Source organism: Globicephala melas, chromosome X (assembly GCF_963455315.2).
Source record: "Globicephala melas chromosome X, mGloMel1.2, whole genome shotgun sequence".
Taxonomy (NCBI): Eukaryota; Metazoa; Chordata; class Mammalia; order Artiodactyla; family Delphinidae; genus Globicephala; species Globicephala melas.
Genome location: NC_083335.1, coordinates 108,549,278 through 108,566,640, shown reverse-complemented (window position 1 = coordinate 108,566,640; position 17,363 = coordinate 108,549,278). Strand labels below are relative to the sequence as shown.

Genomic DNA, 17,363 nt, shown 5'->3' with positions numbered 1-17,363 from the left:
TGGTGACATTTTATTTAACTACTGGAAAAACTACTTGAAAACTCACCAAGGGAGTTTTCACAGAAGCATTTGGGATGTACGATTGCATACAATCAGTTATAAAGTTCATTTCCTTCTAAAAGTTTTGCTTTAGTATCCCAAATATTAAGTAATCCTATTTTAGAAAAACCATCCTTAAAATAATTAAATTATTTTAGTGTTCTTTGTGTATACATCAATGAAAATTGAATATTGTACATTATATGTCTACTTTTGTGTGTTAAAAGAGCAGTGCCTTGTCAGACAAGGGAAATCAATGTGAAAAGAATCCTGCAAGATTCTGATAGTACATTAGATATTCTGAGAGGAACATAGACTTTTTTTTCCCATGTTAGGTAAGATGACACTAACATGACTGGGGCTAGAGCCACAGTGAAAAAGAACATGAGTCTTATAATAATATGGGATTGAAATTTGACTCAGTCAATTACTGACATTTGTGTGCAAGTCATTTCACCATAGCCTTAGTTCTTTTTTAAAAAATAGAGATAATATTAACTACCTCTTGGTATTGGTGTGAAAAGCAAAGGAGATAGTGTTTGAATAGTGCCTAATTCTGTGCCTGGCACACAGTAGGCATTCACTAAGTAGTCACTATTATTAAGATGATGATGATTAATAATAAATGTGTAGATAATTAAACGTAATTCAGGAATCAGTACAGTCAGCACTGTGTGTGACAGATGTAAGTTCTAGTTCCTGCCATCTTGAAAAGCCTAGTGGGGGGAGAGTGACATATAAATAATCACAATATTATAGTATAATTACTAAAATAAAAGTATGAGCTGAGTATTAGGGGCACAGAAGTTTTGACTAAGATAAATGGGTTCATATTGCAAAAGAGGTGATCTTTAACCGCCTAGTGGAGGACGAGCATGTGTTCTAAGAGGTGGAGGAACAGAGGGAAGGAATTTCCAGGTAGATAAAACAGCACATACACAGGCACACAGAATAAGGAGCATGCCTGGTGTGTATGAAAAATGATAAACTATTTTCCCACCAAAAATAAGTGGGAAATAGTGGCCTAAAATTAGGCTTTAAAAGATAGAATAGGGCCAGACTGTAAAGTACCTTAATATCCTGATAAGAGGTGAGTACTTCTTCATCTGGGCACTGGAGGACTATGCAAGAATGATCAAATACTTGCTTTAAAAAGGTAACTGATGGTGGTGAAAAGGGTGGAGTGGACTGGACATAGAGTGAAGACAGGGGAACAATTAGGAGGTGTTTAAAATAATCTACTTAGGCTATGAATAGGGCTTAAACTAAGGATGTGCAACAGGAATACAGAAGATCTGGTGACTAGGAGTAGTGAGTGAGATAAAGGAAGTTGAGGAAGATTCCATCTTATTCGCTGCAGAGATAGAGTAGAAGATCTTCCAATAATGAAGATAGGCAATAGCAGCAAGAATAGATTTAGGAGGGAATATAAATTGAGTTTTGGATTTGTTGAATTTGAGGCATCTCTGTGTTATCCAGAAAGAAATACTCATCAGACAATTGAATTTCTGAATTTAGAGCTAAGAAGTGGCTGAAGATAGAGATTTGGGAGTCTCAAGTATATAGGGATTGAATCCATAGATAGAGAGATCACCCAGGAAGGGCCTGTAGAATATAAAGAACAAAGGACACAACTTGACACTCCAGCTGGGAAGGAAGAAGGGTAGCCTTCAGAGGAGACTTATGGAGTAGTCAGAGAAGCATGAAGACAACTATGAAAGAGTTGTCACAGAAGCAATGGGAACTGTTATTTTCATTAAGGAACACCAATAATGTCATCAAATTTCACTAAAAGCCAATAGAATAAGCAAGGGGAAAAGAACTGATTGAAAATAGTTTTTAAAGAATCTGAAACCAGATTGGTTGAATAGTACCTCCCACTTACACATTTCAGTCTAACCTTAATTGTCCTTTCCTCAGAGATATTCCCTGATCACTCCCTCACCCTGGCCTGGTCTAAAATTGGCCCCCCACTCTTCCTCTCTTTCTTAACCCTCATCTCATTTCATAATTATATACTTGTGTGTGTATTTATTAGTTTAATGTCTGTTTCTTCTGCTAGACTACAAGCTATGTGGGAAAAGTGACATTGCTTATTGAACACCTAGTGTGTAGCACAAATGCCTGGCAATAGTAGATGCTGAATAAACGTTTTTTGAAAGTGGTGATGAAAGAGACTTGACATATTTTTCACATGATAATTTGGGGATCTTCTTGTTTCCTTATTCCTGAGATAAAAGAAATTAATTCAGACCAGAGCATGCACTTGCACTCTCCCTTATCTGAATCAGATTGCAGAAATCATGCCTGAAATAAAAGCTAGTACTCAGGGTAAGGTAAGAGTCCACAGTGTTTTTGCATACTGGTCTCCAAATATGAGTCAGAATCGCTATGAAGGTACAATATAAGTGGCTTGGAGATGGGTATCTGACCTAGCAGTCCCCTATTTGCCACATCTTCTATAATAGTAAAGTTGAGTGTGTCACAGCTTGAAGTCTAGAGTGTATGTGTCATAAGCAGGGCTTCTCTTAGATGAACCACTCACATGCTGAGCTCCACTCTGCCACTTTGAAGAAGGAAGTAAGATTGGTGATTACGGTACTACCTACAGATAGTCTAGACCTGTAGACTTTGGAGTTTGGCCTGAGATAAGCTCTGCTGACCTAGACTTACTTAAAAGGATGGTATCAGAGATACAGACCACTGCCATGCAGTTCTGGGTTTAAGCAGCATAGTGTTGCATCATTTTCTTGGGGAAAAAGTAAATCAAAACATTAAATTCATTCTTTCTATGTTTATTCCCCAAGGAGGTCAAATATTAAACTTCCTTTTCACTGCTTCCTAATGGCTATACATCAACATGTTAAAAGTGCACATATCTTACAGTTTATGCACCAGATGTTTTCCAGTGAATATAAAGCAAATTTCCAAGCAGTGAATTCTGATTTACTTCTACATGCCGTTATAAAATCAGGAGGTGACATCCCTCTTCAGCAAGCTGAGCATCAGGAGTTGTGCTGTCGGCAATGGGGAACTATGTTTTGTCTCTTCAAAACTGTAATGTCTCTACTGACTCTTCTACTTTTTCCTACATCTACTGTATTTATTTCTTCTTTTAACAATTATATATTCATGCTCATACAGTGCTACCACAGGGAATACAAAGATTAAAAAGGCATAGTCTGTGCTCTTAAGATGTATACAGTCCAGTAAAGACAACAGTCATTAAAAGATAATATAGATTTATTTTTAAAATCCCAGGGGAGTGCAGAAGGAGATGGTGAACACTACTGAGGGATCCAGGAACTGTAAGTGGGATTTGCATTGGGACTTGCAGGATGCGTAGATGTTTGCCAGATAAAAAAGTTGGAGAAAAGTTATCTGGCAGAAAAAATATGTGTAAAGACAGAATTGTGAAAGAGTATGCAGTGATCAGAGAAAAATAAGAATTTTGATTTAGCTGCTGCAGAGTAGGAAGTGATGGGAAGAATGTCACCTTACACTTTGTATCACATTATAATTCTTTGGTTAGGTTTTTTGGTCCTTGATATACTTTCTGCCTAGTGATTAGCAAGTAGAGGATATTCAATTAATGTTATCTTACTGAATGAAGTTATCTGCCTTTCTCCAGAGAACTGTAATTTTTTTCTCTTGCCGACACAGCCTCAGACTCTGAAGTTTCTGTTCCTAAAATAAGGAAGACACAGAAAAATTACCAAATTCCTTTGTTTTTCTTGAGCAGTGGAATATTTTCATCTGCCTTGTCTTGAAATTAGTCCTGATGGGGAATAAATGTTATGGCAGCTGTTGAAAATCAAAGGTTTATTTAGTAACTTGTTCATTCATGCAACATATATTTATTAAGCACCAACTATACTGTTTGTACCATGTTATCCTAGAAAGAAATAAGCTTTTCATGATTTGGAGTTATATTAACTCTTTCAAGCTGTTATGCTACCATTTGGTGTGCTTCAATAGAGAGCACCTTGTATTAACTAAAATAGTAAAGCATAAATAAAATACATATAGTTTAATGTATAGCCCTTAATTTATGTTTTGACAGTGCACCTTTTATTGAGAAGTACAAGTGAATCATTTATGACAGGATAAGAACAGTTTGCATTTCATTCTTCATATACTTTTCATGTAATAGGTATTTTGTAGGAAAAAATTGATGCCTGCCATTGCTAGGATTTGTTTCTTTGCAACATAATTGCTTGGTTCATTCATCTCAAAATAATTCATTTCTAAAAAAAATTCATTAAAGCAATCTTTTTAGGACTCACACATATTTATAAAGCAAAGTATTATAAAACCTAAACACCTGCTACATGATGCATTCAAATTAAGAGCTCTGAATAAAATAGCATTGACATTGTAAAATACATGGTGCCAATATTTCCAGTTAAGTGTTTAGTGAGAATTTGCCACTAGTGAGGGAGCCAGCTCGATTTTCTCAAATGTTGTTTCTTTCTTTCATGTGCTTTTGCATGCGTATAACTGAGAGAAGAACAGTAGAAACTTAGCATCAGTTCCTTAAGATTAGACTGGCTATATTGAATTAGTGTGGAGTCACACCTGGTTCCTGGCATGAATGTTACTGACCACATAGGTAACATATAGGATAAAGAAAATCGCTAAGTACATTTCATGTCCAAGCTTTTGTTTACTTGATGTAGTCCTTTCTGTACCAATAGTAATGCCTAGTTGTCCCATGCATATCCAGTAAAAAGCAAGTCTGTAGTGAATAAAGCTGCATTTTTAAGAAGTTGAGACAGTACTTCTCATCTGCATACCTTTGGCCCAAAGCAAAGGGGTGGTTCATATACTTGTTGCTTCTTTACATGGTAGGCAGGGGAGTGTGATTTACTGGTGACTTAGTGAGTCACAACAAACCGTCCACTTTCATGCAGGAAAACGCAAAAAGATATCTGTGTTGTCAGTAATTGATTTTGAGCTACTTAGAACTGAGAACTGTGATGATGAAAATTAACTTGAGAGATCAACTAATCCATCTCTTTTGTTCAAATAGTGTCACACAGACACTGTTATATACAGAGAAGCTTCTAACCTATTTTTGTACTCTTCTAGAATTCTTAAATGCTTTTGAATTATTGATTTAACTAGTTATATTTGTTAACTAGAATAAGTTTTAAGAATTTCCTCTCCTACGCATTTTTTGTCTCTTCTCGCTACTGGATTCCTCTGTGGCCTGTATTTTTTACCTGAAATTCCTCCATATAGGATATTTATTTAGTAGGCTTCCAAGTTAGGAGACCTCAGGGTATCTTACCAGGTTTTGTCCAGAAGATTTTTCTATTCTCTAATTCTTGAGTTGTATTTTTTTTTATGTAATGCTATCTTAAATTTTGGAATCTTCAAAGTATTTTTACTTTGCCTTCAGATTTTTATGAGAAGATCTGTATTCTTTTAAAATCATTTTTACCTTTTCTAATAAAATATTTGAGATGGTAATATAAGAAGAGATAATTTAAATGAATCTTTTGTCGGGGCTACTGGCTACAGAGTGCAAGTTATGTTACCAGGTTGATTGATTAGGTTCCTCACTAATAAACTATTTAAATTTGAGTTTCTCTGAGAAATTTTTATAATTTGTTTGTAAACAAATATTTTCTCATTAAAATCATTAATACACAAAAATGAAAAGGGCAGACACTGTTGTACTTAAGGGAAAATGCTTTAACACGGGGAAAAACTTCTGAAAATACTTTCAAGTACTTCAGAAGTATCATTTTCAGTTTAGTTGATATAAGTTATCTAGTCATTATCTAGTCATTAGAGAATATCTCTTATAAGAGGATACGTGCTGGATAAAATCTCCCAAATGTTTCACAAATAATCCATGCTCAGATGCAATATAATTTGAATAGAATGTTGTTTTATTTGTGTAAACCAAACCTTTTAACTTGAGAGACTATTGCAATTCAAATGTAGCGGTGAATATATAATATACTATGTTTTTTAAAAAACAAATCCGTGGCTCCAAAACAGTGTTCTTTTAGTAAAAATGTAAATTCTCAGCAAAGAACAATCAGATTTTTATCACTATTAAATCTTTAGTGGTAACATACATAACTTGCTATTAATGTTTATGCATCCAAATCTTCCTCTACACCCTCCTTTTTTCTCCTCTAAGTTATTTCTTTTCTTAAATAGAAAGAATAAACCTAAATTTCATATAAACTAGCTACCCAGTGATTGTTGACTTGAAAATATAGCTAAATTCATTGTGCCATTTTCTTCCCTTTTTCATTTCCCCCAGTATTTTCTTCCATTTTGTTTCACTTGTTTCTACTACTCTGCTTGAACAGGAATAGATTGATTATTGGTGCTAAGGAGTGGGGGTAGAGGTATTTCCTCACAGGTGGCCTGGGGGCTTGTAGTCCCATTCTGATTTCTGTCTACTCTAAGCTCTGAGCTCTAAGCAAATCAAAATATCTCCCTGTGTCTCACTTTACTTAACTGTAAAAGGAGGGGATAAATCAAACTTAGAATTTATTTGGGCCTCAGAGGCTATCTAACATTCTTTGGGTTTTATGCTTTTCTGTAAGTTAATAATACTTTTAATTTTACACATGACGGTAACGTACATGCTGCTAAGTACTTTGATCAAGGTCATCCTCTGATCAGGTTAACAACTCACAATTATCTGTTTTAAAATTAATTGTGACTTGTGAAATCTTTCCCTAAAGTTTATTTGAGGGGATCCGACAATATTTTCCTATTGCATATGGTAAAAAAAGTTTATTTGTATTTATTCATATAAATCCTTTTTGCAATAATTTATAGATAAAACATTTAGGGTGAAATAATATATATTAATAGAAATTGAAAAGTGAGACCAAGGAAAAGAAGAACAATTATACTTACCAAAAAGTCATTATGATTTCTTTAGATGTGCTTCATATTTGACTGTGAGCTAATGCAACCATGACAAAATTATAAATAAGTTTAGTTTTATAATTTGTATTATAAAAAGGAGAAAGTATATTGGTTTCCCTGAGGATGCAGAGGTTTTCCTGGTATACCATATCATAAAAGAAACTTCTTATGTGAGTCATTATGAAGAGGACACAGAAGAAAAGTTATATTGTATGTGATTTATTTTTTGCTATTTCATTTTATTGTTGGATTGTACTTATTTTCTCATTTGGGGGAAGCAGAATTTTGCCTACATTCATGACTATGCATATGCTAATAGAATAGATACTCAAAAATAATTGTTGATAATAATGAATTTCACAAGTAAATGAACTTAGGTTTGGGTTAAAAAAGAAACTGCTTATGAGTCCTTATAATCTCTCTGTCTTGGGTGGCATAATTCCAAGATAGAATGCCCTCATCTTTCCATGTTCATATTAGCACTTACACATTTTCTTGTAATTTGTTTATCTGACGTTTCCCCAAATCCTCATTTGACTATGGGTTCTGCTAGGCCAGGAATCCTATCTTATTTATGTGTAACTCTTAATATTTGTTCCACTGCCTGTACATATAGTAAAGTACTCAGTAAATGTTTTAACGAATGAATAAAATATTGACTTTAAGTATATTTGTTCTCTGTCTTTTTATATTTCAGAATTATGGCTTGGAAACAGAAAATCTAAAAACCCTTTCTCACAAGTTGAATGCATCTGCCAAAAATCTACAGAATTTTATAACAGGGAGGAGAAGGAGTGGCCATTATGATGGGAGAACCAGCCGAAAATTGCCAAATGATTTTCTGACTTCGGTTGTGGATCTGATTGGAGCAGCCAAGAGTCTGCTTGCCTGGTTGGACAGGTAAAATCTTTCACGTGTTTCATAAGTTATCCTCCTCAGGCATCAGTGTGAATATAACGTTATTTCATTTTTTTCTTGTGAAAGGATTAGATAAGTACGAGGAATATTAACAAATGCCTAATTATGATTTACCACAATATAAGCATATCATCAAAGAGATACTAACTGTTTGCAAAATTTTATATCCAAGTAGCTAATCAATAATTAGTCCCTGACAGTTTCAAAATACATTTGCTGCTCTATAAGGAAAATCATTTTTGGCTGTCATAACAAGATTTATAATACTACCTTGTCTCCTGATTTTCTGTATTCTTTTCATTCATTGGTCATATTTAAGGAAGTGACCATCAGTATTCTATTTATTGTTTTAAATGGGTAATTAGACACTGACACTTTCATAGCATGCACTGTATGTCTCATTACCTTTGCTTTATTTATTATTATTATTCACATTGCACAGTCAATTTTGGATATTATAAAAACAATTTTGGTCCTTTTTTTGCTAATTTAGTTAAGTTTCATTTGTCTTGGAACACATAAAAGTTTTCATAATATAAAATGAAAAAAGTTAGATTAAAATTGTATATGTGATTAAACATTTTAATGGTAAAACATTACAACTATTTAAAAAATACTAAATAAGCTCTTTCATTTTTGAAAATTTTTTTGTAGGGGACATGTGCTGTGTTATGATGGTTAAATAATCAAATCTTAAAAAACATTTTGTCTCTTATAAGAAATTCTGATATATAGAATTTTACTAGAATTCTTTCTTGAATAAATGTCAGTAGAATTTACATACATATACATATATATATACACATATATACGCAGTGACCCTTGAACAACATGGGTTTGAACTGCATGGGTCCGCTTATATACAGAGTTTTTTCAATAAATACGCACCACGTTACTATATGAACATAATCATCCATTGGTTGAATCTGTGGATATGGAGGGCTGACTATAAAGTTACACATGACTTTTCGACTGTGGGGTTGGCACCCCTAATCCTCTCTTTGTTTGAAGTTCAACTGTATTATATTTTGGCTTTTTAAAAATATGAGACTTTATATTAAAAACAAAGTATTTGTATGTCTAAGGTAAAAGTTAAGGTAATTTTACTTAATTCTATATTGTCTAAATTTATATATATTACTAATAACATATAACATGACAATACTAAATCCAAATCTGAACACTAAGCTGTAATTATTAGCTCTGATAATTAATCGGCAGACAGCATATTTCTCTTATATTATGACATCATGAAAATTCTCATAATTGTTTAAACCACATTTATCCATTGTATGAAATAATTGCTGTTTAAACATGTAAATTCTACAAGTAGTATAATGGTCAGTAAGTAAATATATTTAAAATATGGCTTATCCTTAAGTAACGTAATATACTTGTTTCAGGAGGCTTCTCAGTAATCAGAAACTTATAGAAAATATATTTGATTTTAGTTATATCTTCTTATAACTATCACCTGTCCTATAATTGTAAATTAGCTCAGCCTTGATATTTATATTTGGTAAATTTCATTATTTTCTTTTTACACTAGTACTTGTTAAATCAGTAAATAAATAGAATGATTAGAGAATGTTTTTACTTCTTAATGGCAGGTATGGCTGTTTATAAAATCACATAATGGCTTCTAGAACACTATATAGTAGTTTCTGATTTTATTGTATTATATAATTTTTTATGGTGGCATTATTTTTATCATCTAATAAGATGTCCTTAGTAAATGCCAGTTCATCTACAAACATACATGAGCGTACACACACATACATAGTAATCCCTGCATTCAATCAATGGTATTTTGCGTTTGTTTCATCAAAAGAGAAAATGTGACAAAAAGTCTGAAGGAAATAATTTAAATCATCTGTTTGGCTTCCATTGCTGCAAAGGTTCTCACAATGCTTATTTTGTGTTATAACATACTACCTATGGTGATCATTAAATCAAAGGCCATTTAACATTTTGATCATAAAAATAAAATATGTACTTAGAAGGAAAAGAGACAACTTTGTGATAACTTTAAAATCTTCTGCTGAGACTGTAAATTTTAAAAAGAAACTGAAGTTTATATTTTGAAGATTTTTCTCAGGAAAGTTCAGCTCCAGGCTGGCTTGTCTATAATGATTATGCTTTAACAGCTTTAGTTTTAAAAAGGAAAGAAGAAGGAGAAAAAGAATTCTTTGTCATTTTAAGGCATTTGGACTTTATGCTGAAGGCAATGGGGAGCTGTTTAGGGTCACTGTTGTGTTCAGACCTTTGAATTTTGAAGATTACTTGCGCTATAATGTTGGGAAAGATTAGGGAAAGAATAAGGCTGGAAGAAGGGAAACCAGTTAAGAGGTTGTTTCAGGAATATTTGTCCCTCATTACCTGCCCAGCCCCCCCTCAGATACCAAAACCTGAGGATTCTCAAGTCCCTTATATAAAATGACAGTATTTGCATGTAACCTACGCACATCCTCCTTTATGTTTTAAATTATCTGTAGATTACTTATAATACCTAATACAGTGTAAATGCTATGTAAATAATTGCCTTGTACAACAAATTCAAATTTTGCTTTTTTGAACTCTCTGGAATTTTTTTTCAAATATTTCAATCCGAGGTTGGTTGAATCCATGGAATGGAACCTGCCAGTATGGAGTGCCAACTGTTATCATGCTGCTGCTACTATTGGTGATTCTGATGCTACCAGCCACACTCAAAGCCAACCTAGGAGAGTTGTCTTCATTTTACAGATAGGAAAACTAGCACATACAGAGGCAGAAGTTAAGTTCAAAACCAAATAGGAAATAAGTGGTGGAGCCAGGGTTCATTCCAGGCGCCTGACTACAGAGTTGATTCTCTCCATTGCTATTTACTGAGATGTTTAATTAGAGAAGCAGCAGTGAGGATAGAAGACTGTTAGACAGAGAGACTAAGGAAAAGGAGACACCTAAGGTGAATAAGAGGTATCTGACTTGGCTGACCCAATGGATGGTGATGCCATTATCAAAACAGGAGGAACAGGTTATGGTGGAGGACAAGTGTTGAGTGTTGGCCATGATAGATTGTGAAAAGGTCTTTAGAGTATTGCTGCTCAGAAAAGATATACGGTGGATAGAGATTTGGGAATAGTTAAAATATAGGTGGTAGTTAAAGTCCTGAATGCATTAATATGGTGGTGTAAGGAGACTTTTAGAATGAATTCCTCTTATCCTGCTCTATTTGCTTTCCATAACACAAACCCTTCTAACACAGTATGTAATTTACTTATGTGTTATTATTGTTTTTGTCTGACTGCTCTATATATAATGTATGCTTCTGGAGAGCATGGATTTTCATCTGCTTTGTTCACTGCTATCACAATTATCTAGAAGAGTTCCTGCCCTATAGTGGGTGCTCAATAAATTTTTCTGAGTGAATGAAGAGAACTGAGAAAAGGAATGACCTCTGCAGACCACCAAGAACTGAAGGATGATTAGAAGTTCAGCTTATGGAAAAAAATAAGAAGACATAACCAGACTCCATAGGATAGAATTAGTTGAGAGTGGTGTCACGGTAGCAAAGGGAGTAAAGAGTTTTTTGGTGGGCGGGTGGGGGGGCAGTGTTGATATTTTAGTATTATTTTATTTTTTTCCAACTTTATTGAGATATGAGTGATATATAACATTGTGTAAGTTTAAAGTGTACAACGTGATGATTTGATACACATATACATTGCAAAATGATTACCATGATAAGATTAGTTAATATAATCTATCACCTCGCATAATTACCTTTTTTGTGTATGTGGTGAGAACGTTTAAGATGGGAATAAGGGGTTTTAGGAAAAAAAAGGAAGTGGTCAGTAGAGTCAAATGCTGCTGACAGGTTAGGCACGGTAGGGCTGAAAGTGTGTAGTAAATTAGGGAATCAGGATATATGTGATCTTACCAACAACAGTTTAGTGTTTTTACTTAGAATTAATGAAAACTGGAATTCTTGGGTTGATTGTGAGTTAAAGGTAAGTGATAACTCCTCTTTGAAGAAATTTTTCTGTGAAATGGTTTGTAGTTCAGGATAGTTTTGTATAATATTAACTTCTACTTTTCATAGACTGCATCTTTTAGAGGTGTTGGAAAAGAGGAAAGGCAAATGATGAGGGGTACTTCTATATCTGGGAACTTACTTTGCTTCCTTCTCTTCCATGGATTGTATGAATATCTTAACTACTCCTTGGCTAATATAAATTTCAAAAGGTCCCAAAATCAATTTAAATGTAATAGGATTTTATCTATAACTGTGCCAAGTAAAATGTTTATGCTGTTTGTTTTCCTGACAAGTAGCCCAGACTTTTATTAGAGATTGTTAGTGGATGTGTATTTAAGTTATATTTTTATTCCTTTCAAAGAAAAAATGTTTTCTAGGTAGCAGCAAGAGCACAAGCCAACATTCCAAATGCCCTCTTGTTTCAGTGTGTTCTGCAAACTACACAGGAAGCAAAACACATTAATCAATGCTAGAAAAGCCAAAAGAGCAGTATTCTCCATGACTCTGTTGTGAATCCCTGCCGAAATACATCGTGAAATAGTATAAAAGAACAAAGGGCTAAGAGAGAGTTGAGTTTCAGCTCTGCCTCTGGCCCTGGGTAACCTTGAACCTTAACCTCTGTTTTTATTTTCTTTTTAGAATAAGGATGTAAGACCTGCAGAATTTGAAGTTCTCTTCTAAGCACTAATATTCTATAAATCATTGACCTTGTTCACCAAAGCCATATGAGGAATATATTCATCTTATTTCCCTTTACATAATTTCAAAGAATAAACACTAACAAAGTTTGTTGGTGACTTGTAGAATCATGATTTAACTCCCTACCTCTTCTCTGACTAAATTTAGTTAATACCAAGTTCTAGACCAAAACTAATCTGTTTTTGTGCTTTCTTTATATAAGGTAAGAATGTATCTTGTCTTTTTTATTTTTGTTTTGAAGAACTTAGAACTTAAGTACTTAATTATAAAAGTTCCATAGAAATTATGTTGACCAAAAACTTTTAATATCTTGATTTGTCATGGTAGATTGCCTTTCATTTGGAGGGTTTAAAATGGTCACTGCAATTGAATATTGCCAAGCATTGGATCTTTAACCTTAGTTTATTCCTTTAGTGTACAATATAGTATAATTCTTTAGTTGAAAAATGAAAAATTCTCTCAGGTAACTATGGTTATTTTGATGCCAAACAACTGGCTTAATTTTTTAAAAATCTGACTTTTTGGCATTAATTTTTTTTTACATTTTGGGGAGAACTTGCATGCACAGCAATATGATGAGTTTATTGCAATTTTTATTTTATGTCACTTGAAGGGAGAAAGGAAAAGAAAGAATAGGATAAAATGTTTACTTTAGCTCCATACTGAACTAGATGCTTTTCATGTATTGACTTATTGAATTCTCACGAAGCGGGTATCATTATCCCCATTTTACATATGAAACATGAAGTAATTTGCCTGAAGTTGTTCACTAGTGTGAAAATTATAACTTGAATCTATTTTTGTTGTGATACCAAAGCCCTTCTTGTTTCTCTTTTATCATGTTCCTTTGTCATACTACGTCTCCTTTTGAATGTGGACCAGTTCTTAAGGATTTTGAGGAAGCGATTCTTAGGAATGCGGCATATATAAACATTTATTTGTACTTTGGTGTTTCTCCTCAAATGCTAAACAAGAATACCATTTTTCTTTTTTCTGGCCTTGATACTTCAAATTGCTATATAGAATTTTTTTATAGAAAGTTTATTTCTCATTTTACTTTGAAGACATCAATGAGATATCTCTTAATATCATTGAAAACCTTTTGAACGTTTAAGGCAAAAGCATTAAGGTGCTAGGGAAAATGTTTACAAATCACAAAAACTGCAATTTCAGTGGAGCTTCCATTTAAGTAACATTTATTTTCAAAAATTAGCTCCTTACATTTCTTAAAGAAAATAAAATCTAAGGCTAACAGAAATCCCCTTTTTCTTCGTATTTTAAATATTGACTTGAGTGAAACAACAGACTTTCCCAGAGGAAAAGCCTCAGAGGTGAATCACAGTTGGTAGCTTTACTGTTTATTTTCAATTCATGGTTTACTTGTCTATTTTTAACCTACATCCTGCTGTTTTTCACACCTCATCTTTCTTACAATTTTATATGGCTTTTTCAAATCAATCTATACTTGGAGGTTTCCAGATCGCTGTATGTACCATGTTGTACAGTAACATCATTAAAAAATATTCAAAAGTATTATGTATAGAAAAAGTTTATTTTGCTATTTATAATGAAAATTTATTATTTTCTCTCATTTTTAGCATTAATACCTATTTCTAATTGTTTCTGAAATACATTTTAAGATCATTCTGTTTTGAAAGGATCAATGAGATGTCTTTTTATATCACTGAAAACCTTTTAAATGTTTAAGGCATAAGGGTTAGTATGCCAAGGGAAAAAATGTATTCTTTGAAATCTTTTGCTTTATCTACGAAAGTGGTTGAACTAATTTCTTCTTCTATGATATGAAACTATAGGACAAAAATTATTTCTATACCAGGGAAAAATTACAGAGACAAAGAAATCTACCCCAAACACTACCAAATGCTGTGGCTCGTTGTTGTTTGGTCTTATTTCCTCTTGTGTGCTCAGTGCTCCAACTTGGCACCTCTTGTTCCAGAAATGAGCAGTGATGTTAGCAAGGCTATTGTTCATAGAATGCCCCTCAGGCTCAGCAGTGCCAACCTGAGAAACAGTAAGGCCTTCCAGATTTCCTAATTAACTCCTTAGTTTTTCTTGTTAGCTTCTCTTGTTAGCTTCTAATTTGTTTAGGATTTCTGAACCATTAATAACCTTTCCATAAATGCTTTTGTTTGAAAAGAATGTACAACAAATAATTTTTATAGGGTCAATAACTTTTGCACTAGAAAGAAGTATAAGCATTTTATTATCCATATGATGATTTGAGGATAGTTGTGTAACTTTTAAGATCTAAGTAGGATGGTTCCTGTAATGGCCATTTATTAATGAGCCAAAGATTTTATTTATTTTTTTTTAACTTTCTGGCATCAAAAATTTTTCCTGCCATGAATTTTATTTTCTTTACGTCGAGTCAGCCACGTGTTTTTTTCTAAGTAGCCTGTGCTCTAACTTGGGGTTTCTTTAGACTGAGGAACAAATTCCTCTCTTAATTTTGTTTTGTTTTCAAGTTGATCATGTTCAGCTATTCTATAGAGATCCATTTCTTTATTTCATTAGTCATGATTGAGTGTTCATCTTTGGTAACTGACAAAGATTGGAACCTGTCAGCCTTCTTTTATTTATCATCATCCCAAACATTAAGATGTGCTTGCTAAGAATGGTTCTTGTGTGGTTGTATATGATTTGCCTTTAAAATGAAAACTTTAGGGGAATTCACTACAAGATAAAATGCATGTTTTCCTAGGTATATCTTAGATTTTTTTTCCAGTTTTTCTTGACAGTTAATCTTGAGCGAGAAGCTTGTCCCACTTGAAATATGAGTGCTCAGGAAAGTGGAAAACACACCTTAGAATTCAGTCTGCTACAGGCATTCTGTTATCAAATAGATTTTTCTTTTGGTACATTTTCAAAATCAAATGAGTCTTTTTTTAAGATTTTATGGGGAAAATCATGCTGTACTTCATCTCATCACTTTTGAATGAAGCTTTTAGATTTTATTAACAGACTTTGACCTTTGCAAAACTAGGAACCCAAGCTCTTTCTAATCATGCCAGAAGCATTTTTGAATTCTTAATTAAAATGCCAATTTTTATGCTTCAATGCAGCAAAAAAAATGGTCTTGGGGTGGTTTTTTTAAATGATGTTTTCCTAGAAGTGCTTGTATCGTAACATCTTTTTAAAAATAGTTTTATTGAAGCCTAATTTACATTCTATAAAATTTATCCATTTTAAGTTTAATGAGTTTTAATAAATTTAGATATACCTATGCAATGACTTCAGATTAATTAATTACATACATTTTGTTCTAATTATCATTATTTAAATTCTTAATGACTCCTGTTTTAGTAAACTATGTTGAAAAATATACCATTTCGGAATAGGAATAAACAGTAGTGGAAGACAGCGCATAATAGACTGCAATACATAGAATCATTTAGAAAACAATATGTTCAAACCCCTGGAAAAAGAAAGGGTCATTTGATAAGTGGAATTGGGGTACTTGATTAAGCCTTTGGAGAATAAATAATGATAGAACACTACCTGTTCACTAAAGTAATTTTAGGCCTATCATTTATTTAAGAGGGAAAAATAAATCCATAAGAAAACTGGAGAAAATATAGACAAAAAATGATTTCTAGATGTAGACTTATTAAGTATTTTAAAATATGGAATAAAATGCAAAGAAATATGCTGTTTGACTACATAAAATTGAAAAACATGACTATGTATAAGACAGATGACAAACGGGGGAAAATACTTGCTACAAACAGTTATGAGAAGCAGGGGGTTAATGTGTACTATGTGAATATTACATTTAAATTAAAAACGAAGAACACCAAAATGCAACAGATGAGCCTATAGACAATTCAAAAAACAAGAAACAGAAACTGCTAAGATGTATATACCACACAATAATTTCAAAGTACTTGAAGCAAAAAATGACAGAACTAAAAGAAGAAATAGACAGATCCACAATTACAATTGGATACCTCATCTCCTCTCTCAAAACAGAAAGTAAGGATTAGAAGAGCTGAACAACACCAGATAACAAGATATACTTGACATTTTGAGAGCATTTCATCCAACAACAGTAGAATACAAATTCTTTTCAAGTGCCCATGGAACATTCATGAAGGTACACCATATCTGCATCATAAAACAAACTTCAACACATTTAAAATAGTTTAAATCAGTTAGAATCTCTTCTTTAACCATAATGGAGTCAAACTAGAAATCAAACAACACACTTCATGGATAAAAGAGGAAATCTCAAGGGAAATAAAAAGAAATACATTGAACAGAATGAAAATTAGAGCAAGTCATAGTTTTTGAGGCACGCAGCTAAAGCAATTCTGAAAGGAAAATTTGTAAGCACTGAATGCTTATATCAGAACAAAAGAAAGGTCTCAAATCAATTATCTAAGCTCTCATCTCAAGAAAGTAGAAAAATAATTGCTAATCAACAAGCATGGGCATAAAGTTTTAGTTAAGCAAGATGAAAAAGTTCTAGAGATCTGCTGTAGAACACTGTACCTATAATTAATAGTATCGTCTTTTACAGTTAAATTTTTGTTAAGAGGTTAGATCTCATGCTAAGTATTCTTAAAAAAATAAAATTAAAGAAAAAAGAAAGTAGAAAATAAGCCCAAAGGAGCAAAAGGGAGCAAATAGTAATGATAAATGAACAGAAATCAATGAAACTGAAAACGGGACCACACTATGTTGAGAAGTCAATCAAAATTAAACGGATAATAAAGGAATACTACAAATAATTCTTTATACATACATTTGACAGCTTAGATGAAAT

The 17,363-nt window shown here is 32.9% G+C and overlaps 1 protein-coding gene across 6 annotated transcripts in view; it reads left to right on the top strand.

Moving 5' to 3' along the window:
• The window catches only part of CNKSR2 (connector enhancer of kinase suppressor of Ras 2), a 257,886-nt gene that overhangs the window by 53,586 nt on the left and 186,937 nt on the right, over positions 1-17,363 (top strand). For all 6 annotated transcript variants that reach the window (XM_030843703.2, XM_070044647.1, XM_030843702.2 and 3 more), the window contains exon 3: positions 7,640-7,842. In XM_030843703.2, the coding sequence (XP_030699563.1) occupies positions 7,640-7,842 (203 nt within the window). The remainder of the gene's footprint in view (positions 1-7,639; positions 7,843-17,363) is intronic.